Raw genomic sequence first — 27,818 nt, 5'->3', positions numbered from 1 at the left:
TGATCACACTCGTGTTTATTGTCCCAATGCCCTAACCTTAAGTGTAGTGTAAAAAAAAAAATAAAAATGGCTAGAAACTTGTTGTGACCCTCTCTGGCCAGTGCTGTCAGTGGCCCCAGTGTGGGAGCCCCATGCACCTAAATAATAGAGGGGTGCTGTTTGGTCACAAAGCTCACCCGATCGAAGAAGCCGTCGATGGGTGTCTTGCTGGATAAGAGGCAAAGATATGTTGGGTTACTGATACAATCCCAATACAATGTATTCAAACGATGAAGGGACATCTCAATTTGTGCACACTTTCAACATCTACCGTAATATAAGCTAAAGACTGCAGTATTGCCTAAGATAGCACCAATGAACTGAGCGATGACGTAGATTGGACACTTCCACTTCTCCAGTTTTCCCAGAATGATCATCAAACAGAGACACAGCAAGGTTCGCATGACCTCCTGACAGAGAAAAGGCACAGGGGGTCAATTTCAGCTAATGGTATACAGTGATGTTGATAGGTTTTAAATGTAGTGAGTCCCCGGGACCCACAGGTGGTGATTTGAGTGGGTCTCTGGGAAATTCAATGGGTCCCCAATAAACCTTCGCAGTGCAACAATGAAAAGGCTCCGGTCTGACGTGGCGCAGCGTAGCGTTCCTAATGTTGTGTAATCAATATACCAGTATGGCGGTATATTAAAAATGTATATCATAACAAAAATATATACCGGTATTTGGTATGTACCGGTATACCGCCCGCCCCTATAATGATAATAATTATACATATATATTCGAGTCCTGATCGGGAGATAACGTCCGATTTCGATTGAGTCTGAAACCACGTGAACAGAGTCAGAACTGCGCCTGCTAGAGGCGAAACACACAATCACGGTGCAAAAAAGTGCTCATTTCGTGGAAAATGTGGCACCAGCGGACGCATTTTCATTGTTCACCATTAAAAAGGGGAGTACTCATGTCTGCAGCAGACACTTCACACCAGAAGACTATATCTTGGGGATCTCTGTTTGCCACTTGAAACCAGAGTCTGTCCCTAGCCTTTTTCCTTAGAACAGTTTGACTTCTAAAGGTCAAAGGGAGTCAGTGTATGAGCGGTGCCAAAAACAGCAGCTTTTAACGTCGGTAGTAGTGCAGGTCAAAGAAATTGCAAAGAAAGCTTTGAAACTGGAGCATGATTATGCGACACCACCGCCTGCGGTTAAGAAATTTCACCTCCTTTGATGTTAACGTTATGTCTTCACGGTAGAGTGGTGTGTTGTTTTCTTCAATCACTGTAACAATTTGTCAGTATTTTGCCACAGCTAAGTTGAAGGCGTAAACAGAATTCCTTGCCTCATATCGCTGTGCCTAATTCCCTAGCTATGTTGTTGTGTTGTATCCTTTTTATTAATACTTGCCTATCCATCCTGCTTGTTAAAGGTACCCGTTATTAACATTACTCATCAGGTTATCCATTTCTTGTAACCCATGGGTGGACTGTCCTAAAGTCTATGCAATGCAAATGGGTGAGATTATTATTTATGGCCACATACTTGGAAACTATTTTAAATATGCCTAATTGTCTACTGACAAGTTTTATTTTATATATATATATATATATACATATATATATATATATATATATATACATATATATATATATACATATATACAGTATATAATATCATCTTGCAGTGTTTTTTTTCTTATTTTTTTAAATGAACAATTAAAAACATCACAAAAACAGTCACATATTTACATGTGTACTATTAAAATATTTAACAAACGTCGTATGGTCGGTTTACATCAAAATGTCACGTCCCAAGAGCTCTCTTGTAAAGACTGCGAGTGAAGGAAGTGACGTAGACTACGCGTATGCGTTGAAAGGATCCAAAAAGATCAGGCACATGAAAGGATCGGGCGCTGACACCTGTCTTTTTTGTTCTAGTCTTTGCATCAGTATGATGGGTGTACCGGGAAAGGTTCCGTGCTGTTTAGAGAGCCAAAAAAAAGTGATTAATTGATCGCATCATGATATATCACACACATACGTGTACATATATATATATATATATAATTCCAGACAGGGACTAGAGATGGCTGGATGATCTGTTTAACATCACCTATCCATCCATTTTTTGACCCGCTTGCTCCTTTTTCAGCCAGTCTATTGCAGGGCGATGCACTCACAGACAGCCACTCACATTCCCATCACTCCTATGGGTGATTTAGAGACTCCAATCAATTTAACAGTTATGTTTTTGGATTTGTCTCACTTATCCTTCTGAGAATATAATATATAACATATCTAGCTTTCAGCAGTCCAAACAGACACTATATAAAGCTGCTTGGAGAAGTATGATGTCTTGTTGATTTTTTGCTTTTTCTCACTCATATGCATCACTGACATCCTAGGAAACTTCATCTCCTCTGTTATTTGTTAAAGGGTTTTTAACACATATGTTAAATTATGAAAGTAAATCCAATTAGGCTCGTTTTTTTATTAACTTGTCATTCATTTATGGCACTGCATGCATTTCTTTTAATATTTTTATCATGCTCACTTTATTCAGACTTCTAATCATGTTGTCCTGTTGCCAACTCTCAAGTGCATCACTGTTCAGGCTCTAATGGGAGCGCAGTAAGTGTCATCCTGGTTGGTGTAGATCATCTTGTCCACTTTGACTCCAATGGAGGTCAGGATGCTGTGCAGGTCTTCGAGGATCTCATTATGGAGGGTGGGCTCCCTGCTCATGATCCAAGCATACTCCTTGCGGGTCAGACCAAGGTCTGTGCAGCCATAGACCAGAGTGTAATTATCATAGTCAGTGGACAGAACCCAGTATGGACCAGGGGGAGAGGCTGTGAGACATGAGGAGGAGAGTCAGAACTACTAGTTTAATATATAGAATAACAGAAGTTAGAGAGTTTAAACTTTTCTACTTTCGTTGAAGACGACCTCCAGCTTGGCAGGCTCAGCAGGATCCTTAACCGTTGCTTTGCCAACTGCTGAACCAATGGTTCCGTCATTACTGTGGAAATAGTTTAATAAAAATAATCATCATGCATTTTCCCAATTAAGATTGAATATTGAATTTTTACAATATTTTGTTTTAAACTAATGCAATAAGATTTTTTGTATTTGCAATTTCAAAATATGATGTAATTTTCTTATCACTGTCACTAAAAAAGTGAACAGGCATTTCAAAGGTAATTGTTCCTAAATGCTAAGCCTAATTATTAGAAGGGTCCAAAAAAGCCCTGCTCTAAGATCTTGAATAAAATCTATGATCTCTTGTTGCAGCAGCTGTACAACTGTAATTATATACTTCTAATTATGAGATATACATTTTCATTATCTATAAAGTTACTTATGCATTTATAATGCTCAGGGAGGCAATAAATTAGAAAGTTGTAGTTCAAAGTGTTAGTGGGTCCAGCCTTCCTGCATGTTCCTTTGACTGCATTTGTTTGTTTTTGTGGGTCAGTTTGGACCTATTAAGGCGTATTCGGTTGTATTAATCATTATACCCCTCAGTAAGCTGCAATAGTAATACATCTAGAAAATTAACGCAGAATGCACATCTGGCATAGTTGTACTTTTCACTGTTGCCTCTGCTTTTTTCTTTTTCCCTTTTCTAAAAAAGGTAATTTGGCATTATCTGATGTTGATTTTTCATGAGAACAATCAACCTGAATTATTTGCGCTCATGGGAAGATGCTAGAAAAAAAACAACAAACAAACAACCCAAAACTTCAGTTTAAATGGAAGGTCTAATGATATGTTTTCAGGTTAATTTACAATACAGAAAGAGTTTATGATGAATAGCTGTTGCTCCAAGTATAAAGAGAGAGTAAAGTTAATATATTTTTAATAAAGGATTGTCACTAAATGTTACAGAAGGTGTTGACTTACAGCAGCTCTCTGTTCAGAACACCGATGACGCCTTCACTCTTCAGGGTGTAGGTGGCTGAGCTGCACTCACCTTTCTGGAAGGGTGTGGGTAACTTATGGATCCCATACCACTTACCGATATACTGCATAAGAAACACAAAGTGTTAAACCTTAAGGATGATTAAGTAACTACTAAGCATGAAACATTTAAGAAGTTTTGTATTCACCCTGGTTGCATCAAAGTTAGCTTGAACAGCCGGCTTGGGACATTTTCCAATCTTTATACTCTGTGCGCTGGCTGCCAGAGCAAACAGCAGAGTCAAAGGAATCACCTGCATGGTCTTCATCTTCTAAACTCACCCTGCAGAGAACAGAAGACAAAGGAGGTTAGAGAAAACAAGGGGAGGCAAAGACCCCTGTCTATAGCTGTAGCCTACTCACCTGTGTGTGGTCAGATATGCAGCACATACAAGGCCTATCTGTCTTTTAAAGACACAGACACGTTTTACGTCACTGCTGATTATGTTTTTTATCCCTGCATACATAATGAGGTGTGAGAGCTGGCACCTGTTCAAATGAATCGTCTGATTGAACAGGCGCCTGATGACATAACAGTTTGACTGTTGGAGCAGCATGCTCTGTTCCTAACCCTAACACCCCTTCATTCATGAACTATTAAAAAAAACTAAATAAAAACTACTGAAATACGATAATCAGATGTTTCATATGTAAACACAGCAGTTTTATTGCACATAGATGAAGGCTTTGTCAATCATATTGCACTTCGCTCGAGCTAAAAGCCTGAAATGCCTGAGTGAGAGAGTTTCCCACAGCCCCAAAATTATCGTGGCTTTATAGGTGAGCTGCTGCTAATTCATTCACACTAGAAAACTGTAGCAGATGTTTTAACAGGAGTCAATTATCTCACTCATTTCTCTAGAAACATTGAACAAAACATCCAGAAAGTAGAGTGTGGGGAAATGGACACCCATTACTGGTAGGGCTGGGCGATATATCGATATTCAAGATATATCGAGCTTTCTATTTTGGCGATATGGAAAATTACAATATCGCCTATATCAATACATTTATTTTTTTAAAGCTTTTTTGTACCAAAATACTTGTTTTCGTTGTCGCTGCTTTCACTACTTTTCAAAACAGCATGAAAAGCACAGTTGGATGGATTTTTCAGTGTGTCCTAACCCAGACCTTTCCCTGAGCAAGCCACACTACAGAACTCACTCACACGTGCTGTCCGTTATAGGAGAAAAAGCCAAAAGTGGCCCATATTGTGCAGCTGTTTGTTAATTTAAAATGTGCCTGTGTGGCATCAGCAAATTTAACACAGAATTGTCTTTCTTGACAGACTTAATTTCATTTTGATTTATATTGAATATTGCCATTTAGAGAAAAAATATTGAGTTATGAGTTTTGGTCTATATCGCCCAGCCTTAATTACTACCAATCACCTTTTGTACAAGGAGATTATGGCTGATACCTACAGCCAAAGATCTGAAAAGTCAAAGTATTCTTTACTGTGACTGCTGCATCTCCACTGCCCTCTATTAATATAACTGTATATGTGTATATGTGCAATTAACCTAATATGCAGTAGCCTACATGTTTTTGGATTTTGGGATGAAAAACTTCAGTTCCACGCAAGCATGTGGAGAACATTAAAACTTCACGAGATAAGGACCCAAGTGTCTACCCAAGGGCTTGAACCTTCTTGCTGTGACGCAGATGTGCCAACCGCCATAAGCCAATGGTTCCCAATGTTTTTGAAGAATGAAAATATTCATGCCCCCCCAATGCAATTTTTTTTTTTAACATAATGTGTCAAAATGGTGACTATTCTTCTTTAAAATGTATATGGATAACAAAAATGTGCAATCACATATTTTACAACAGTAATAATAAGGTTCTGTAAGGGCCTAGAAATAATTAATATTTTTCATGTTCAATGTTCAGCATGGCCGTTCTCACTCTTCATATGTCTATTTGTGCACTGTGTTGATTCAATTAGTATTGTAGACATTGATCACATGATTTCTCATCATGCATCACGTCTTGGACCTTGATGTCTCATCCCCAGTTGTTCATATCCTGAATGTTAAAAAAACATACTGTATATCTTACTCCCCATTCTGTGGAGCTTCAGTCTTAGAGATCGACCAGTGTTAGCCTGTCGATGTGAAGTTTTTATTATAGGTTAGCATTACGCTGCTAAAGGACTCTTTTCCACTTTGTTAATATAATAGCAGTGTGTATTATTTATTTACATTGTGCAAACGTGTTTTATTTCAGTTTTAGAGTTTTACAGTGACTAAATCTGAGGCAGTAAGGTGATCAACTCAACACGTTGCTGCTCATTTTGAACAACTATTTGCTATGTGCAAAACTTAACAGAAAACAGATCCCTGATGTGACATGATATTATTTTTTGTATGACCTTGGTGGATATTGTAATTCGATATTGAGTGTTGGTCAACATTGGGCATCACATCGTAAAAAAAGGCTCATATCAAACATCCCTCATGAAAACATATATTTCAATTGTTCTTTCTACAATGTTAGTATACAATTTCTACCATAATGTTATCATAATTTAATTTGGTTGAACACTAAAATATTTTGTATTTGGAGGAATATGTCAAAACATTTAAGTAGTAAACATATTTAAGTAGACCCTTGTGACCCTAATAGGTTGATTAAATATAACTATACCGGTAATACATTTAAAGTTGAAAGTGTTTTTACAATCTCTTCTCCTGGTAAAAACTATACTTTTCTTTTAATATAGATATAGATATAGAGGGGACGGTGCGTTTGCTGTGCTCCAAAACTGTGGAATGATCTGCCTCTTCTCTGTCTGTTTTAAGGTCTCTTACTAAGACCCATCTCTTTTCCTTGGCCTTTGACACCCAATAAGACATCGATTTTCTTTCTTTTATTTCTTTTATTGCAAACCTTGACTGCTTTATGCTTCTTAGTTTATTTTGTATTTCAGATGTTAAGTATTTTATTTATTCTTCTGTACAACAGCACCTTGGTCAGCTGTGGTTGTTTTAAAGGGCTTAAAGTTTGATAGGGATTGTATAAACTTGATAAGATTTGTCATTCACTGATCACACTGCATGCATTGCTTTTACATGTTTATTGCACTGACACTGACTATTCAGTCTTCTACTATTCAGTGCTGTGTGTCAGTGTTTAGTCCCTCATGGGGGCGCAGTATGTCTCGTCTTGGTTGGTATACACCATCTTGTCCACTTTGACTCCAATGGAGGTCAGGGTGCTGTGCAGGTCTTCAATAGTCTCCTCGGGCAGGGTGGGCTGTCTGCTAAGGATCCAAGAAAACTCCACATGGAACAGACCAAAGTTTGTGCAGCCATAAACCAGAGCGTGACCGTCGTAGTCAGAGGACAGAACCCAGTATGGACCAGGGGGAGAGTCTGTAAGACATAAGAAGGAGAGTCAGAACTGCTAGTTTATACAAGGACTGAATGAATAGGGAGGTTTGGAGGTTTAAACCATTTTACTTTCAAAGAAGGAGACCTCCAGCTTGGCAGGCTCAGCAGGATCCTTGACCTTTGCGGTGCCGACGATTGAATTGATGGTTCCGTCTTTCCTGTGAAAACAATTCATATAGACCAGGAGTGTTAAGCTCTAAACTTTAGTTCAAGGGCCAAATACGAACCAGTTTGATCTCAAGTGGGCTGCAGATTATAGGTGGGGGGAATAAAAGAACAATTTTAACATTAGTGTGCCACAGTTTTCAATATCGGTTCAATTTACTTAAAAAAAATCATGACTTTGTTACCATTTGTTTGTGTAATTTAGAGGAATTTTGTGGAAATGTTTGTGAGAATTTGCATGATTTGCAAACAAATTTAGAGTTCTTTCAACAGTTTGCAATTAAAAATGCATTCATGTGATATAAACAAAGGAAAAATGCATTTCCCTAAAGTATTGTGGCGTTTCATTAAATTGGTACATTTGAAATATCTACAACTGGAATATTTGGTAAATTACACAATAATTAATGTTTTCTCTGTCATTTTTACTTTATCCTGCGGGCTGAATTGGATGCTCTAAAGGGCTGGATTTGGCCATTGTAGTTAAGATATAACCATTAATGTCCAATATTTCATTTACATAAGGTTTTTCTTCTTCTTAGCCCACTCAAAATGACAAGACAAAACATGTCCTTCAGGGTTATCAGAGGTTCTATAAGACAATAGGAATCAATGTCTTTGTGTGACTCTCAGTGATGGAACTATTGATTTTGCCTTTACATAATCCCTTAACAAGTAAGTGACAATGTGATTTTAAAACTGTCTGATGTTGCTTATTGATAAGAATGAAGATTGAGACATGGGCTTTCAACACTCATGAAGATGCTCATAAAACCCCAAAACTTAGTTATAAGTGGAAGAAATCAACTTATTTGAAGTGTTTTGGAAAGTTTTGGGGCTAATTTTCAAAATAAAACAAGTTTATGTAAAAATAAAATACTTGTGTGAAAGTGGAATTAAAGATATATTTGATTCTAAATGTTACAGGAGGTGTTGACTTACAGCAGCTCACTGTTCAGGACTCCAACGACGCCTTCACTCTTCAGGGTGTAGGTGGCTGTGCCGCACTCTCCTTTCTGGAAAGCTGCAGGAAGCTTTTGGATTTCATACCACTCACCAACATACTGCATTATAAACACAAGGTGTCAACACGTTCATTCAGAGAGTAAAATACTAGTAGAGCATTTATGCAGTAGAAGTTTTGTATTCACCCTGGTTGCATCAAAGTTAGCTTGAACAGCCGGCTTGGGACATTTTCCAAACTTTATACTCTGTGCGCTGGCTGCCAGAGCAAACAGCAGAGTCAAAGGAATCACCTGCATGGTCTTCATCTTCTAAACTCACCCTGCAGAGAACAGAAGACAAAGGAGGTTAGAGAAAACAAGGGGAGGCAAAGACCCCTGTCTATAGCTGTAGCCTACTCACCTGTGTGTGGTCAGATATGCAGCACATACAAGGCCTATCTGTCTTTTAAAGATACGTCACTTTACGTCACTGCTGATTATGTTTTTTATCCCTGCATACATAATTAGGTGTGAGAGCTGGCACCTGTTCAAATGAATTGTCTGATTGAACAGGCACCTCATGACATAACGTTGTTGTTTTCTTACTGTTCAAGTGTTGCTTAAACTATTAAATTAGACTTTAAAGTCACTCAATCTGTGATGGAGACATCAGTCATTCTGGCTTTTGGGTGGACCATAGCCAAAATAAAAGACATTTGATTTCTTTTTTTTTTAGAAAAGAACCTGGGAAATTGTGACAGCATTTTACACATATAAAAGGCAAGACAAATTTATTTGTACAGCGCATTTTATACACAAGGCAACTTAATGTGCTTTACATGATCAAAAAGTGCAACAGAAAACATTCAACAGCTTAAAATCTATAAGAACAGTAAAGTCGGCAAAAAAACCCAAAGCATTTAAAATCAAAGAGTTTCTTTAACTTTGATTTAAAAATGTTTACATTGAATGCTGACTTCAGCAGCATAGCAACTAACACAGCATCACCATGTTTACTGTGAGCTCTGGGCTCCACTATCTGACCTGTGTCCATAGATCTGATAGATCTGCTGGGTTCATACCTGACCAACATCTCACTGATATATTCTGGACCAAACCTATTCACAGATTCATACACCAGCTTTAAAGTATATTCTGAGGCTGACTGGGAGCCAGTGTAAAGATTTTAAAACCTCTTTGTTCTAATATAAAAGCAAGTAGTTGTCTTCCTGGCACCAAATAATAATAATACCATTAGTTTTAAAAATCAATCATTTCATTATTTTTCAAATCACAATTACATTCCTTGTCCACAAAAGAGCAGGGAGAAGAACAATATCTATTGCAACTCAGAGAAACTCCGCTAAGCGCCAAATCTCTTTGTTAGATATTGGCAGTTATCTGGATCAGTGATCCTGGACATGGTACCATACTCATTCACACTTTAAAGGCTTGTAACATTTTTTTGTTCCAATAATAACCATACAGTAGGTTCAAATGTATGGGCATCCTCATATACAAAAAATGCTCAATCCAGATGAAACTCAGTGAGGTAATTGAGGAACCAATCTGACATTCCTGAGTCAATCTTCTTATAGTTTGGTTTTTCTACACCCAAATGTGTTCTAAAACACAATGCAAAGAATATATCAAAGTATGAAGACATTATTTTAAAAAATTAGATTAAACTAAATATTATTTTCAACTATTTACATTATGGATTCCTTATGTGTCCTAGTTTAAGCTGTAATATGCATGTGCATTGTTCAGTTGTCCATCCTTGACATTGATTCCTGTTTTCGTGTTGCTGTTGTGAAATTGACCTTGTGAAAATTGAAATTTGACCTGTGTAATGACCTTTGACCTCTCAATATGACAAATTCTCAGGCATGTTTGCTTTCAGTTAGAAAAGTGTTATCTTTGCTCATTGATTGTCACACATCTTATCAGCTTGAAGAAACATTCAGCTCTCTCCATGTGGTGAAAACCCCAACCAGTCAGTAGTGAACGCGTAGTAAACAGCATGCACGTAGCATCAATATGTATCAATATTTTGGCATTTTTTACATTCCTTTAAGATGGACACTTATTGAAGACATTCCTGTCGTACACATTCTTATATGAATCTGATTACTGAAGGTTTTTTTCAGTCAAAAAGATGATAAAGAAACTACCTGTTATGAGTATATGTGAAAACATGAATCAATCAATCTGACCCCTCACCAGCCCAGCAGAGCCCTACGTTCTGCCCAACACCACCTGCTCGAGGTACCCAGGTCATGTTCAAAACAGTGGGGTGATTGTGCTTGTGTTGTGGCAGGTCCAAAACTCTGGAACTTGTTGTTGTTTGAGTTACTTAAAGCACTTTAGAAATAAAACTTGATTGATTGAATCAATTTCTGTACAATTTGATAACTTTTCTTAAAAACACAGATGTCAAACATAAAGCCAAGTTCAGAAGATTTTGTCCAAAGAGGAAATTTTTGTAAATGACCTTATACTTTGTAGATAAAATACGATGGGGGATGCAATACTACATTATTTACAGTGATATTAAATCACAAATGTTTTTAAAAGCTGGACAATTCTCACAAATTATCCCACAGAAGTCTGGCAAATTACATTGCAAAATTCAAGAAACTAAGTTGCAAAGTCAAGGAATTTTTATTAATTGCTTGACTAGCTGTATTTTGTTTGAATTTGTGCTTTTTTCTTTCACAAAAACATGGATTATTTCTGGTTTGGTCCACTTGAGGTCAAACTGGGTCGTATATGGCCCTTGGGCTAAAATTAGTTTGACACCTCTGCCTTAAAGAGTAGCTTATGTGGAACATAGACTCTGTTCACCTAGCCCACACATTTTTTACAACTCTAAAAACACATCCATCGATCTAGTTTCTATCGCTTATCAGTGGTTTGGTCTTGGGGGCAGCATCCTTAGCAGGAAAGCCCATACTTCCCTCTCCCCGGCTGCTTTGTCCAGCTCTTCCAGTGGACCCTGTGGGTGGTCCCCTGGTGGTGAACCCACTGGGGACAATAAATAAAAAAAAACGCAAAAAAACATAAAATGGCCACAATGAAAGGAAAATTACAAGACATGGATCATAGCTACAGGATGGAGTTTAGTTAAATTTGCGGACACATTAAAAATAATGTTGTAGTATATATGTGGGTACTTATATCATATAATAGGCTACTTATGATTTGACATAGAGGCTAAAGGGAAAAAACATTTTATTTTATGTATTAGTTTTGTTCACTACATACTTTTACCACTAGAGTGTGCCACAAATATCAAAAATGTTTTCTATTTAAATACCCTTGACATTCAAATGATGTGACTATATATTTTCTTACCACAACAGTCCCTTTGAGCTCATTGCTCTATCAAGTAAAAGACTGTGAGCATATGCTTCATCCAGGCTTTGATGTACTAGCAGCTAATAAGACTTCTATCTTTGAAGTCTGCTACATGTGAAATTGATCCATTTGATCTTCTGTTCATGTTTGATTTAATCCCTTTAATAGCCTTGAGTCTTTGTCTGGAGGAAGAGACAATGTGCAGTTCTATTAATTAATTTCTCACTATGACTCTTAAGTAGTATCTTCTTGTACCTTCATTTACGAATGTCTTGTTTGTTTGTTTTTTTAAATATTGCTCTGATATTACAAAATGAAAGCATGAAAGTGTTTTTTTCATTGATTCCCTCAATCGTTAGTTAGAGGGTGATTTGTTCCTTTCTTACTGCAGGGTGAGCCCAAACACATCGCTCCAATTTGATGATGCATTCCCACTTTGATGATCAATTTGACGTGGCACTGAGCTGGAGAAGCCGCGCCTCCAGGAAAATCTCTGCCGTGATTGACATGTAAACAGACAAGCTAACAATGGTGAGCATGTCAGCGTCCTTAGCTCAGTGCTATGTATGTATTTTCTACAGTCTATGTATGTACCGGTGAACGCCCCGCCCCCACGCTCTGTCTCGTATTTATAAAGCAGCATGAGCTCAGCTACAGAGTGGGTGGGAGGAGGGAGGGCCGTCCTCTGGGGCCCTACGTCACCGTGCGGTGAGGAGGAAGTCAGTGTCCCGTCTATAAACACGCCCACTCATGAATATGCATAAGTAGGCCGCAGATCAGCCTGTTTGTGTAGAGTTGCTCAGAAAGTGACTTTTCAGAGGCTAAAACTCTGGAAAACAGGCGAGTTTGGGAAAATAAACCTCAAATACTATGTTTTTGGGGTTCATCGAACAAATGAGATGGGTGAAAAATAGCAAGATATGGGACCTTTATACTTAATGGTGATGATGCACAAGAATTAATCAATTTTTAATAAATTTTGAGTGTAAATGTTTTCTATTTGTAATTTGTGTAGTAGATTAATTGAAAGAATTGATCTTGCACTAAAAATTGCAATGATGAACAATGGATTTCATATTAAAGGTGGGGTATGTAGAATCGTGAGGTGATCCACGCTCCCATTCCCCTCCTGAACGAAACTCTTGCGTGCATGCGCACACTGTGGAACTATTTGCAACTGGTTTCTCCATAGAGACTAGTAACAAATGTAGGAACTTTATCTTGTGCTATTGGAGAGTTTTCTGATGTTTTAGAGACATGAAAGCATGCATCATTCTCTGCTGTGAGGACAGTAAGAGGCTCAGAGCTGCTCCTCACATATCAGCAGCTGCAGCCGATCCAAGCTGATCAGAGCAGACACACTCCATCCACACTGCAGATAAATTGGGTCTGTTCTTTCCACCTTAGATATTTTTTGATGAGCTTTTTATTCCGTCTGTTCCTACTTTCTCTATCTGACTGAAAGCGGATTGCTTGCAGTATGCTGCACACACTGACACCGCGGAGTCTGTTCCTCCTGAACAAGTTTGTGCCTTTATTCTGTTGCTTCTTCACCTCGGTCTTCCTTTTTCCTCTTGCATTGCCATGTAACCGCTGTGCCAAAAGCCGCATTAGAGACTTCTGCTGGAAGACATGCCATGGGACTGTCCCTACTCTCAGATCCAGAATGCCATTGACTTTTGACGAGCAGCTGGAGCAGCCACTAGTAATGTTTAGTAATGTTTGAAACAGCTCATGGGATCACCCTGTCGGTAGAAAGATCTCTGATTGGCTGAAGTCCAGTATCACGCTCCTGTATTTCTAAAGCTCATTTACAGGGCCAGGAGAAGGAGCAGATATTCACTGTTCACTCAGAACACTTAGGATTACAATATACAATACAATATAATAACATGATTATGGATTTTTGACCAAATAAAACAAAAACAAAAAAAACTTACATACTCCAAAGTGTTTTTTAGTTACTTCAACAAAGTGCTCATTTTAATAAAAAGCTTACCATAAACCAATAAAGTGTACAAAATAAAAAAAAAGTTGCTTGAATTGAAACCTCATATGTGGTGCTAATCAAGTAAAGTCATCTTGGATGTGATACCTTTGATCACTATAGTGCAAATTAAGTGCACTTTGCATGAACCCCACTTTGGGAACCTAGGATGTAGACCATTGGTTTCCAAACGTTTTCTGTTGTGCCTCCCCTTTAAAGAGAACATTTGTTTCAGGGGCTCTCCATTGCAACAAAACATGTTGTGACCATTCTTTTTTAAAACTCATAGAAATAACATAAAATGTGCAACCTCATTGTTTATTAACATAATAATGAAGTCCAGTTCGTGCAAATATTTTTTTTGTTTTGTTTTTCATGCTCAATCTTTTGGAAAGCTGAACATTCTCACACCATATCTCGTGCCCTCCCTGTAATGAGGTTTGGGAATCACTGCAGTAGATTAGTTTAAACCACTGTTTACACTTACAATGAGGACATTACAGATCAGAATGGGGGTTGGACGCTAACATGGAAGGATGTGTATTGTTTTGAGTTGGGGAAACGGGTATAATATAAAAAACATTCAATCTGGCCGGATGGTGCAACATAATAGTTTTTGCATCTGCATTATCACAAGAAGGTTTCTAGTTCAAACCCAGTCATTGCAGAGCTGTTGAGGACCGTCTTCACTGTCTGGTTCCGTATGACTTCAATTAGCTAATTGTTTACTTCATGTTAGAAATAAAGCTGGATGCTCACAAAGACACCTATTGATGACACAGAGCTGCAAAACCACGTGAAGAGCAACGTCTTCAGTAAACTAGCAGAGTCTGTATAGAACGAGGCAGAAAAGACACAAAGCAGCACCAGCAGGACACAGAGGTAAGAAGACTTAGACATTGATCTCACTTTGTTAAGAGATTTGATATTTGTAGAAACTGACGCTGGCTTTGCTTTGCTTTGAATGTTAATGGTGTTGGTGACTCTTTTTGATTTTTTCTACAGGTATACCAGTGTTTACCATGAAGCACTCTTTTGTTCTGGTCTTGGTCCTCCTGATCCCTGTAATCAGGGCCCAGGTCCCCCACTGGGGCCCGTGTCCAGATCCAGCTGTTCAGCCTGCATTCAACCTGAAACAGGTACAAGTGAAAGGTCTCTGTGCAAAACTGTAATGAAGGGTTTCTAAGTGAAATTATAGCCCTGTCTAATTCGAAACAAAAACAAAACAAAACTGACCGCACACTTAGTTTTCAATGTAAGATACTGCACATTAGAAATTCTTTGTATTTTATTTGATTATATTTGATCAGTTATTTAACTTTGAAACAAAAAACACAGGCAAACTGTTTCTTTTCCTGTTGTTTTGTGCTGCACTGCATGGAGAATATGTGTCAAAGATATTTGACTGAAAAATGAGGAGTTTTTTTTTCTCTTCCCACTGTCACTTTTGCTTGTTCATGTGGAGTTGTTGGGTTTTTTCCTTTTTATTACAAATTTTATATTTGTATTGTGCTTTGAGATGACTTTACAATATAATTACTACAATAATTTAAGTTGCTACAAAGAAACAAACCATTGACTAATGGAACATTGAAGATGGTAAATATTTGCAGAATTGTTCTAATATCTTTTAAAAAAGGTTATAATATATATTTTACATAGGTACTACCTATGTTATTAGCTGTTGTTCAAATTAATGAGTCCAAATATAGATAATGCAATCAAAAGCATCTGAAATACCATATATAGGAGCATTTTGTGCACTATATAGAAGGATTATGTACAGTTCACAGTGTTACTATGGAGCAGCCTTTTCTAATCCAAATTGTCTGTGATCTTGTGTGTCTTTGCCCTCACAGTTCATGGGAAGATGGTTTGAAATTGCCAAACTGCCTGCCCAGTTTGAAAAGGGCCGATGTATTGAAACCAATTTTACTCTGAGCACAGACAGCTCCATCCATGTGGTCAGCTCTGAAATCCTGTGAGTCCAGTGTGAGATTCATTTGTTGAAATGAAGAGTTTGTTGGCTTTAATGACGTTTGTGTTTCTGGGGGCATTGTGGGGGCGGGGGGGAAACACAGTAACGGAGAGTTGAGAAAAATCCAAGGGACTGGTGTCATTGAGGATATGAAGAATCCTGCCAAGCTTGGAATCAGTTTCTCATATGGTGAGTGAGACAATGCTTATCTATAGCAGAGATGGGCAACTGGCGGCCCTCTGTCTAGTTTTATGCGGCCCCCAAAGTAAACGTACTAATTGATTGAAAAATACACAAAACAAAAGCAAGAATGCATGAAATAAAATTCAAAGAATTACAACATTGCAGGAAAATACAGTAAAAGACACAAACACAGAAAATACTCCAAAAACAAACAAAACTACTACAGAAATGAACAAAACGACAACAGTAAAACACAAAATTAGACAAAAAATTAGTCTGCAAACCCAAAGTACTACAAACAAGCTAAACAACAACATAAATACACAAAAATGACTCCAAAAAAATACATTTTACAGGAAGAATACGCAAAAGAACAACAGAAATGCACAAAATGCCTCAAATCGAGCAAGATAATGACAAATATGAATAACAGAAAAACACAAAATTAAGAACTTTTTGTTCTTTCCCGTGTTAATGCTCAGATTGGTCATTATTCTGAATGTTGACATGATTGTTGGTAATGTGGCCCTTCAATCAATCAAACACATATTTTTGGCCACCGCTGTGATAGAAGTTGCCCACCTCTGCTGTATAGATTTGGGATGTTGGATATTATCCAACAATGTTCTATGGAGATTTTTGGTCATGTTGTTGATGTTAATGTGTTTGTTGATGATTTTAAATGATTTTCCTGCTGATTTTATTGTTCTTATTGATTTTAAACAATTTAATGTTTCATCATGGAAAGCACATTGAGTTGCCTTATGTATGAAATGCGCTATACAAATAAATTTGCCTTGCCTTGTTGTGTTTAGTCTCTGACTTTCCCCCATTGTCTCCCTGCAGTCCTTCCTTACTCCCCTTATTGGATCTTGTCCACCGACTATGTGAACACAGCCCTTGTGTATTCATGCACAGACATCCTCAGGCTCTTCCACGTTGACTTTGCTTGGATTCTGGCTCGAACGCGCAGTCTGCCGGATGCCACCATTCAGAAAGCCAAGCAGACGTTTGTAGAAAACAACATTGATGTGATCAGGATGATTCCCAGCAGGCAACTGGGTTGTGACAAAAATCTGTAATGGCCTAAAACATACAGTGAAAATAACGCTACGAAACAGTAACATTCCTGCATGCTACAACCTGTGTGTAAAACATTTTTAATTGCAGCAGCACAGTCATGTTTTACCTTCACATTTGATATTTTTCCATCTGAAAAAATACTTGCTGTTTTTTGCTGTAATGAGAATGGGTGAGTTTAGAGTCAACTTTAGTATTAACTAAGATCATATGACACTTGGTGTTTTTACTATAGTTGATACCACAAACTGAAAGCAAAAAGCATCCATTTAGTGCTAATAAAAGTCAAAAGAACTTTGTGTGACCTTTGTTTATTCTCATTTGTAAAAAGTACGATGTGTTCATGCACCAAATAATCATAGTGGTCTTTAATATTCAGAAAAAAATGTATCCATCTTGATGAGTACTGTAACTTACTGGGAGCTCTTAAAGCGGGTTATTACTTGAAATAGTAATCCAATTTCATATTTAATGTACAAATAGTCGGGTCATGAGGACCTGGTTTTTAAAGTGTAAGATAAGGAACAATGAGATACTCACTTTTTATATTGTTAGCATTATCGATGAAATCAAATATTTCTCCTTGTTAGAAATGCTTTTGTGGGAAGAATTTAAGTTGCACAGTTTAAAAACGCTTTTGCAGCAGCATGTAGACAAGAAGAGACATTAAATCAGTTTTAGAATGTATCTTTTTTCACCTTGTGCCCGAAGCCACAACTTCATGAATATGGATGCAGAATTCTGTGTGATTAATTATGTAATACATTTTATCTGAACACTTGGTGGTCATTTACTGTAAAAAGTTAAGAGCATCCTCTATGGGTACAGTTTATCCACACAAAGAGAGTTGTGTGTGTGTGGGCTCATTCTGCTCAGCCATTTTTTTACAAAACGCTCCTTTAAGGAATTCAAAAATCAAAGCTGGCAAAACTTCATCTTTTCATGGTGTTTTTTTACATCTTATGTTTACAGATTTATGTACATCAGTGACCTCACTGATTTGCCTCACTTCACAAAAATACTTCATGCTTCACTTCAGTAGATTATTATCTTTAGCTTAATTACATTGCTGGATCTCACTATAGCAGAAGAAAGACGATCAGATTTTCATGATTGTGGCATGTTCCACCGCTTCGTTTTCACATTTATACAATGAAAGTACTTCATATTCATTGGCACCTTTTTTTGTCATTGCAAATCTGCGTTCTGCTGACATGCTGGAGGATGTCCTTTTATCAGACAACATCCATGATGCTTTATTTCAGTAATGCCATGTACAAAACAAAAAGAGGCACTGCTGTTGTGTTTACACAAATTGGTTGGCGTGGCAGCTTTAATTGTTCAGCATGACACCAGGGGGGATGGGGGAGTGGATGTGCGTGAAGGTGCTATAGGATTGGAATGAAGGAAGGCCTCCAGCCATGTTCTGCATACAGTGCTGTAGGAAACATAATGACAGGTCAGCAGAAACGTGCTTGCCTCTCGTTCATGCTCATTCTTGTTAAAGTTTCCAGTCTGTCGTTCACTAAGGTTTAAAAAAACCTCACGGTTGCTGCAAAGAAAAAGGCCAAGATAACTGCAGTTACCACATGTCTTGGTTCCAGACACCAGAGCACACCTGTGGTCACTTTACAAAATAATAAATATAAAGAAATAAATTATTACTACTCACTAACAGTGTTTTTCCTGACCTTAGGTACTCTCAAAAGGTCAGTTCTCTGAGGACAAAGAGCACAAGGAAGTGCACATGGTTATTTAAATAGGAAGGTTCAACGTAGTAAATTATGAGGATGCTTAACTGGTTCGTTGTGCGGCAATTGTGCTACAAACTGTTGGGGATCTTTTTTTACATTTATCCAAAATGACCTACTTATTCCCACAGACTTAATATGGCACACTTTCAGCTTTAATGATCCTCTTTTGGCTTTACAAACGCATGTTCATGATCTTTGCCACACAGGTAATCTGAAATGAAAGGAGGAGGAGCCTCCCATCCTCAGGCAGGAAACTGTCAGTAAATGCAGATTGAATCCATTAGTTTGGTCATGTTGTTTCACTCCTGGGCGTCAGGACGCTGCTGCGTCCACAGCAGGACTTCACTTTACTAGCTTCATACATTCCATGCACACCCCACCCTTCCTTTTACAAACTGCTTTATAATGCACTGTGATCTCTTTCCTGAGGCGCTGCTACATCAAACAGCCACAACTTGACACCGTATGTGACACAGATTCCATGTAGGCTTCAAAGCAAAGCACCTGTGACAGTGTACAAGGCTCATTTAGGGTGGCACATTTTGCACCAACGAAGCTATTTTCCATCAGTGCTGAAACTGCATCCACACCCTTCTTACAGTTTCTAAAGAAACAATTAAGGTCGGCTACATTCCTTCAAAGGCAAAGAAGTTAAATAGCTTTGAAAATGATGGTCTTAAACCCTTGACCCTAACAGATATCTGGACAACAGATGGGGCGCTGAGGCTGTGGGTGACCCCATTTAAATAAGAAATCTCCAAAGAAACACTGAAATACTAAGTTTCTCCACTTTTATTTGTCCTCTAATTTAATACGATTTCCACAAACGCAGTAGATTGACCAATCGATGGACAGGACAAGGGAAGGTAAAGCTGATGATCCAACAAACACACAGACAGCAGCTACATCTTTAAATGGTTAAGTTGCCCCTAGTTATTATGATGGTGGGCTTAAGTATCACTACTATAATTGTCAGGGATGTAGACGTCCAATTTATAACAATTTTATAAACTTTCTTTTTTTTTTGAAAATGTCCCTTAATTCAGTGGTTCTGAACCTTATCAGCCCGCAACCCCGAAATTAAATGTGCCAGAAACCGTGGACCCCCACTGGACCAGAAGAGTGGCTAAAAACACAGAGAAAAAGTGGGAAAGGGGGTGTAAAGTGGCAATTTTGGGATAATTAGTTTAAATTGACAAATAATGGTCATGAAAAATCGTGAATGTGGTTAAATTGGCAAAAAAATAAGCACAAAATATGGTGAAAAGAGTTTAAAAGTGACAATAATGGGTCAACATATGTGACATGTGGTGGAAAGGTATTGAAATTTAATGGAGACGTGGCAGAAATGGGAGTAATGTAGCAAAAATGCATTAAAAGGAGCAAAAATATGGCAAGACAAAGATATAAAATAGGTTAAAATATGGTGAGTTTGATGTAGTTGCAGAAAAAGGGTAAAATGAGCAAAAATGGGCTCAAATTGTTCAAAAAAATATTTTTAGTTTCTTGAAACCCCCTCCCAGTGTCTCCCACCCCAAGGTTAAGAAATCTTGCCTTAATAGATGAATCCTCTCTTGGTTTTCTATTTCTCATTAGGCTTTTCCTTGAGTCACCAATAAAATAGCCTTTGATCATGGAAACATTAAGCAGAGTACTTTTTATTTTATTGTCAAAACTGTGCAAATAAAAGTGAAGAATGTACAATAGCATGCAAACAAAGAGTCCTTTTTCACTGCCATGTAAGCCAAAGTACTGCAATCAGCTCAAACTATTGTTGGAGTTGTGTCATGAACACAAAAACAGGAATTTTCCTCACACACCTGTCATTGATGTGTTTGTCACACTCTTGCAGGCTTTAATTTGGAACCAAATGTTGTTTTGTGTCTAAGATTTACCTGTTCTGTCTGGTGAATAATATGTGTGAAACAACACCTTCAACACAAATACACTGGTTTGTTGTTTCTTTTGCACACAGAGGAGTACAGTCTCCTATGTTTTTGGTATAGCTTTATAAATGTATTTATTTGGACCGTCCCCAAACCAGGTTGTACACCTTTTATTGGACTTAAAGCCGCAGTATGTAGAATCCTGAGGGGCTCCACGCTCCCCCCTCTCCTCCTGAACAAACCTCACAGATCTTCTAGTGCATGCGCACACTGTATGTGAACTCTTTGCGACTGTTTTCTTAACAAACGTAGGGACTTTATCTCATGCTATTGGAGAGTTTTCTGATATTTTTCTGATATTTTACAGACATGAAAGCATGTATCACTCTCAGCCTACTTATGCATATTCATGAGTGGGCGTGTCTATAGACGGGACACTGACTTCCTCCTCCCCACACGGTAAAGTAGGGCCCCAGAGAACGGCCCGTCCTCCTCCCACCCACTCTATAGCCGAGCTCATGCTGCTTTATAAACACAAGACAGAGCGTGGGGGCGGGGCGTTCACCGGTACATACATAGACTGTAGAAAATACATACATAGCACTGTGCGAAGGATGCTTACATGTCAATCACGGCACACAGCTTCCTGGAGGCGTGGCTTCTCCAGTTCAGTGCCGCGTCAAATTTGTCATCAAAGTGGGAACGCGTCATCAAATTGCAGCGAGGTGTTTGGGCTCACCCTGCAGTAAGAAAGGAACAAATCACCCTCTAACGATTGAGGGCATCAATGAAAAAAACACTTTGGGCATGTGTATGAAGCCCAAATAATGCGTTTATAATGCACATAAAAGTCAATTTAGCTTAACATGGGCCCTTTAAGGTTTGTCTGGGTTTGATGTTTCAATTCCTTTATTATCTGGCAGGACAACAACAGTCGACCTGCCACCGGGTTAGTGGAAAGGACTGTGTCACTGGTCACTGTGTAAATCTACATGCTTTCACTAGTAAGCTCTGCTTCAAACCATTGAAAACCAATTTGCATACACACTTAGAAAATGCCTCATATGATAATCCGTCTCACACGCGGTAGGAACTTTTACCTTGTCGTAATTTTTCTGCGCATGAAAGGATGAAGGAATGGGAACTTTTCCTCTTCCTTTTCAATGACACGTGATGGTGTTTGCATTAAACAGCTTTTAATTTATAGCAAATTGCAAATTTCTTTTTACAGCCATTAAATGATCATTGGGCTGTTAAATATGAATGTAGTTGAAATTATGCTTAACTTTTTTTTGATTGGGACTGTGCATTGCTCTGAGAGTAACTCAACATGGAGTGGTTTAAGTGCAGCAAATGAACTTGGACTAATCAGTTTCAATAAGTTCATGTCTACATTATCATGTGAAACTCGACAAGGTATTATTGTACATTTTGCAGCGTTCGAGAAAAGTTTATTTTTTTCTTTCTTTCAGATTTATGGTGGTGCTGTCAAATTGCACAGGTGTTTCTGATAATGTGTAGTGACTGCTGGTTATTTTCTCAAAGAACTGATTTATTGTAACGTCTCCACCGGCGACAGCTGCAGGCTGGAGGCTTTATGTTTTCCCATTATGACTTTCTTTCTAGTAAACACTGCCTGCTGGAGGCCTTTGGAATCTAAAAAGGTTTTTGGGATAATGCTCAATCCTGTTGAAATGTAAAAATGAAGGTCACGATGACAGCAAATGCTAATGTATTTTGGTAGAAATAAATGAATGTGCTGGTTTTTGTTATTTAAATGCACCATAGTACCTTAGGTGTTATAAATAAATATGTTTCAACTGCATATGACCCCCTGGTATCCCAAAAAGCCTTCATGGACTAAAAAGTAACTGTAAATGTGTGCGGTGTCATCTAATATGTTTAAATAAGCTCTCAGGTGCAGCCGATCACACATCGTGCTCCTACATATGCATGAGTATTTGATATTTGGAAAGCACAACAGTGGTTAGGTTAACGCTATTTTATACTTCCTATCCAGCTATACATTTATCTATCTAAATCATATGAAATAAAAGAGCCTTTTTCATTTGACTCCATGTTAAACCAATCCCCACACATTCTGGTTGGGCATAGATTTGGATTCATGACAGTTGAGCTGAGAGACATTGATTCCAACCTGTACACTCAACTGTGCCTGAATCCTGTTGTTCATTATATTATAGAGAAAGGAGATACATATTTAGATTTGATTACATTGGCAAATGTTTATTTTTTTTAAATAGATTTTTTAAATAAAATAAAAACGTTTCAGTTTCTTTAGACAGTGGGTACCTGATCTTATATGGATGATATAGCATGTAGCTTCAGACTAGTTAAACTAATCAGTAACACTTTATTTGAAGTTTTATACATTATGCTGTGATTATCTGTCATTAGCATGAATAAGGTGTTTTTTTTTTTTTTTGTTCTTCGCACCAACTGCTAAGTTTAATTCCTTGTGCTATTTTTAAACTGTACCTGGCGAATAAAAACCATTCTGTTTCTGATGAAGGCTGTCATTAAGTGTTGTTCACTAAATTATAACACCTTTAGAGCTATGTTGGCACTTTTTGGGATATAGGGATCTAGTGGGGTTAGGTAGGGTTATGGTTATGGTTATGTTAGGATAACAAATGACAGCCTTCATGACACCTTATTCATGCTTATGACAGGTCATAATAATGGCAGCGTATTGTCAGCCTTATGTATAAAACTTCAAGTAAAGTGTTTCCAAACTAATCTGTTTTTTAAAGAAATAGCTTTTTAAGTGTCTTTAGACAGTGGATGACCGATCTGATGTGGATGATATGTCAGTACAATTCAACCCACTGACCTCTGACCCAACAAACTTTAGATCTACTTTAGATCTGCATCAAGTCAGAAGACTCGATGCAGCATCCTCCTGTTTTGCAGAAACCCTCAACAAAGCTTTAGCTGTTTTTTTTCCTATTCTTTGATGTAATTTTATTTAATGTACATGTTAGTTTCACTGCAAAGGAATCCATTGGCAGATACCAGCATGTCTGTGCAGGAATGATGTACAACATGCACATCTTTTTTTCCCCCTTCTACATTTTTGTGAGGAAAGCAAACTGTCCATTTACTGGCTAATGACATATCATTTCTTTTCATACTTGTCCCAGTTTTAGCTTTTTAAAAACATCCCTAAAAAGCCATCACTCCCTCCAGCTGTTGTGGGATTCCTGAGATCCTCGGGATGTGGAGTGTTTAAAATGATCAGCTTGTATTGTGCTCATGTCTTCGGATGCTTCTGAGCAGGAATGCAGGTGTGGGTTGCACTGGAGAACACCTGTTACATGTGTAATTATACATAGGATGGGCAGAGGCTCCATACAGGCCCTTAAACATGCTGCAGATGGCATGTGATAAGTGACAGACAGGTTAAGTTGTTTTTATTGTTATTATTTGCCTGATCAGTAGTATTGTCAACCATTTGCTTTGCATTTTCTTTACTGTGCCTAAAGGTGGTTGAACACAGACATGAACTTTGAAGAACAGTCATGTGGAGACAGGGCCATCTATAAGGGGGGAAAAAGGAGAGAGATTTTTGGGGCCCATTCATAAAGTCAGCAAAATGATGATCCATTGTTCTATGAATCTGTGATAACTACATTTATTTATTTATCTGAATAATATCCAGTTATCTATTAAGTTTATTATTATTTGCACCATAGTATATAGTCATCTTGAAGATGTAAATCCTTGTTTTGATCTGAAATAAATTGGATTAAATGGAACCAAAAATGGTAGAAAAAGTAGTGAAATGAGATTTTACAAACCAACTTTGTTAAAAGTTGAAAAATAGAGGGGGCAAAAACGAACAGAAAAAGTGGTAAAAATGTTTCTAAGTGTCAATATTGGAACATTTAGTAGGAATAATTAGTTTAAACTGGCAAATAATGGGCATTACAAATCATGAATGTGGTTAAATTGGCAAAAAATAAGCATGAAATATGGTGAAAAAAGGTTAAAAGTGACAATAATGGCTCAACATATGTGACATTAGGTGGGTAAAGTGGTGTAAAGGGTTTATAAGTGCAGATCATTTCTTGAAAGTGGAAAAAATGTGCAGAAAAGGCGTTGAAATTTAATGGAAAGGTGCCAGAAATAGGAGTAATGTAGCAAAAATGTATTAAAAGGAGCAAAAATATGGCAAGAAAAATTGCAAAATAAGCAAAAATTGACTCAAATTGCTCAGAAAACATTTGTAGTTTCTTGAACATCTGGCAACCCCCTCGCAGTGTCCTGCGACCCCAAGATTGAAAACCCCTGGTATTATAGATATTGCTTAACCACACTCCTAATTTTTTAGTTAGGACACCACGTTACCAAAACTCAAGTTATCAACCATGATAATCTCTGCACGTCTCCCTGCATCTTTTTTTGTGCTCAAGCTGTGTCTGAATGATGACGTTGATGAATCAACTCATCGTTGAAGAATTTTAGTGAAAGATGCAAAGGTCAGGTGTACAAATTGTCAAGCCTGGAGTCATTAATGACAAGAATGAAATGTGTGACATTTACAAGTTGACCTTTTAATAGAATAGAAATCTTCGTCGCTTTGACAAACAATTGATATAAAACTAAAATAAATCATTGTTCATCACCTCAAGCAACTGTAACCTTCTTTCCTTGTTCATTCTGTTCAGTTGTTCTTCTTGACATTGAAATTAAATCTTTTCCACAACAACACCAGAGAAATATAAACTGCAAGAAAAACTATGGACATGGATTGCTTTCAATCATGTTTCAGTTTTTTTTAAAGGGATATTCGACCTAAAGTACAAAGATAGTTGAACTGAAAGACTATTTTATGTAACCTTGACTATAGATTGTCCAGAAATGTGAAGAGTAGAAGTTGGACTATACTCTGAGTTCACAATGCGATACGATGCATGATGGACAATATTGTTTTCATGATATTTTGAAAAGAAAAAAAAAGGCCACAAAATTGTATTATTCTAATTGACACTACTGTATATTATCATATTTATTCAAATAAAAATGTATTTGATTTTGAACTCTGTATACGAGCTTTTGAAGTTTCAAGCTGAATATAAAAAAATATACAAATATAAACTAAGACATTTTCTTTTTAAAGCGCAAGAACTAGCATTGCCACTTCCGGAATGACAACTCATACCTGTCTGAAACTAGATCCACACAGCTAATATAGATATATATAGATATATATTGAATTTGCAGCAACAAGCCTGTGATGGTTCTAGTCTACCAGAAGAAGAAGAATGGAGGGTAGAGAGTAGCCTGGCAAGAGCCAGATCGATGTGTAGCCCCTCCCTCTAACTCGAGTTCTCCACATCGATCTGGGTCTGTGTCTGGCGAATCCTTTTGGAACCAGTGAGGGACATGAACAGAATTCTTGAAGCTGATTAGGTGAAGTGCCTGTCCACGATGATTTGTTTTAGCCAATCACATGGTAACAAATGATGATGTTGTCATCTGCATGTGTCGCAGAGACACTGCTACAACAACAACAAGGCTCCGCTGGTGAAAACTTTCTTTTGGGACAGTAATGCTGCGGTCATTATGTCGTTGGGTGACTTTTGCCATTTTGTAACACGAGTATGCGAGTTAAGTGCACGTTAACCATCCTCCTGTGTCGACATCTTTCTATTTTGATTCGGAGCTATGCTAATAGCAGTAGCCCAGCTAGTTCCTTTCTACAGCGCCTCTGCCTGGGTCACACCCAGATATCTCGCGCTAAACCACACTGCCTCATGATTGGTTCGGTTCAGTTTCGAAAGGCAAAGGCGGGAACAGCACAAGTTGGATTCTGGTGTTTGTGAACACCAGGAGAATCCATCTTGCAGGCAAGGTTAGGTAGAGAGAGTCAGCCTGTCAGAATCTAAAAAGGTATAACAACCAATACAATGCAGAGGATCTTACAAGATATCCTTTGATTTTTTAATATCCTGAAATCTAGTTGGGCATGATATCAACGCACTCCTAATGAATAGTAATCTTGACGTAAAGACAACATACAACTGCTTAATGGCTACAATCTCCAAAATGCCTATGCCCACATATAAAGGCATGTTACACGTGTTTAAAGGCTAAAAGTTGGTAACTGCTTCAAGACTGTTCATCCTTAATCAGGGGTGTAAAACTTATTTTAGTTCACGGGCCAAATACACACCAGTTCAATCACAAGATTAATGTGCCCCAGTTTGCACTTCTAGTAATAAATTAGACATAAAGTATGGAAGGTATCAGAAATATCTAAGCAATAAGTGACAGATTCTTCACTGTACTTAGTTTTTTTTTATTGTTTGATAATTTCTTTTTAATTTGGGGAGATTTTGTGTAATCATTAAAGGAAAAATTGCATGATTTTGGAAAATTTCAAAGTTATTTCAACAACAATATTACAACTGAATTATTTGCTAATTTACACAATGATTCATATTTTCACGTTCTCCTGTGGGCCGGATTGGATGCTCTAAAGGGCCATATTTGGCCCCCGGGCCTTAAAGCTGCTATCTAGAGTTTCTGAGAGGACGTCTCGATGTCCCGCCCTCAACAGCTTCACTTCCTCCCTCTGCCTCTACAATCTACCAGAAGCCACACCTCTCCTTTTTTGCACATGCATCGCAGAACATAACAAGGTCGCATCGGGTCGCATTGATATCGGTGTATGGGTCAGGTAAGAGCCAGAATCATTTTCATCTGTTTGCTGTTGTGACGTGCCTTGTTTCCGTGCACAGTTCTGCATTCACTTTGATTGACAGTCTCAAAAACAGGAAGTCAAAGCCTATTGGCTGTGCGATCACAGCGCTCGTTTCCATTTGTATAGGGGTCTATAGGACGAAGGAGGGACTTAAATACATTAATATATGAATGACCACCAGCAGTAGACCATAGTAAAAGACTAGTTAGGTATTTTTTTTGCATTTCAAAAGAATCATACATAAACATAAACTCTGGATATCAGCTTTAAGTTTGACATGTGTCTTAAGCACATTCATGTGATGGGTTGCCTATCACTTTAAGATTTCTTTCAGATTTTCTGATATTTCTCAGACGACTGTTTAAAAAAAAAAAAAAAACAACTTTATTAATCCTTGG

The 27,818-nt window shown here is 37.8% G+C and overlaps 4 protein-coding genes across 5 annotated transcripts in view; 2 read left to right on the top strand and 2 right to left on the bottom strand.

Annotated features, from left to right (window-relative positions):
- The window catches only part of and2 (actinodin2), a 56,653-nt gene that overhangs the window by 18,511 nt on the left and 10,324 nt on the right, over positions 1-27,818 (top strand). The gene's annotated exons all lie outside the window — the stretch shown is intronic.
- On the bottom strand, positions 2,606-4,227 carry LOC114479626 (apolipoprotein D-like). The gene is made up of 4 exons (XM_028473390.1): positions 4,108-4,227; positions 3,902-4,023; positions 2,929-3,017; positions 2,606-2,847 (listed from the first exon to the last, which is right to left on the bottom strand). The coding sequence occupies exons 1-4, from the start codon at positions 4,225-4,227 to the stop codon at positions 2,606-2,608; spliced, it is 573 nt and encodes a 190-aa protein (XP_028329191.1).
- Positions 7,094-8,789, bottom strand: apoda.2 (apolipoprotein Da, duplicate 2). Its single transcript, XM_028472722.1, has 4 exons — positions 8,670-8,789; positions 8,461-8,582; positions 7,423-7,511; positions 7,094-7,335 (listed from the first exon to the last, which is right to left on the bottom strand). Exons 1-4 carry the CDS (start codon positions 8,787-8,789, stop codon positions 7,094-7,096), a joined length of 573 nt encoding a protein of 190 aa, XP_028328523.1.
- On the top strand, positions 14,579-17,067 carry apoda.1 (apolipoprotein Da, duplicate 1). 2 transcript variants are annotated; one of them, XM_028472720.1, is made up of 5 exons: positions 14,579-14,691; positions 14,815-14,948; positions 15,669-15,790; positions 15,891-15,976; positions 16,817-17,067. In XM_028472720.1, exons 2-5 carry the CDS (start codon positions 14,832-14,834, stop codon positions 17,050-17,052), a joined length of 561 nt encoding a protein of 186 aa, XP_028328521.1. In that variant the 5' UTR covers positions 14,579-14,691; positions 14,815-14,831; the 3' UTR covers positions 17,053-17,067. The 2 variants fall into 2 exon arrangements, with proteins under 2 accessions (XP_028328521.1, XP_028328522.1); XM_028472721.1 differs by having other exon boundaries at positions 14,651-14,701; positions 14,802-14,948.

Source organism: Gouania willdenowi, chromosome 17, assembly GCF_900634775.1.
Source record: "Gouania willdenowi chromosome 17, fGouWil2.1, whole genome shotgun sequence".
NCBI classification, from domain to species: Eukaryota; Metazoa; Chordata; class Actinopteri; order Blenniiformes; family Gobiesocidae; genus Gouania; species Gouania willdenowi.
Note: the sequence above shows the minus strand (reverse complement) of the source record. Positions and strands in the feature narration are given on the sequence as shown.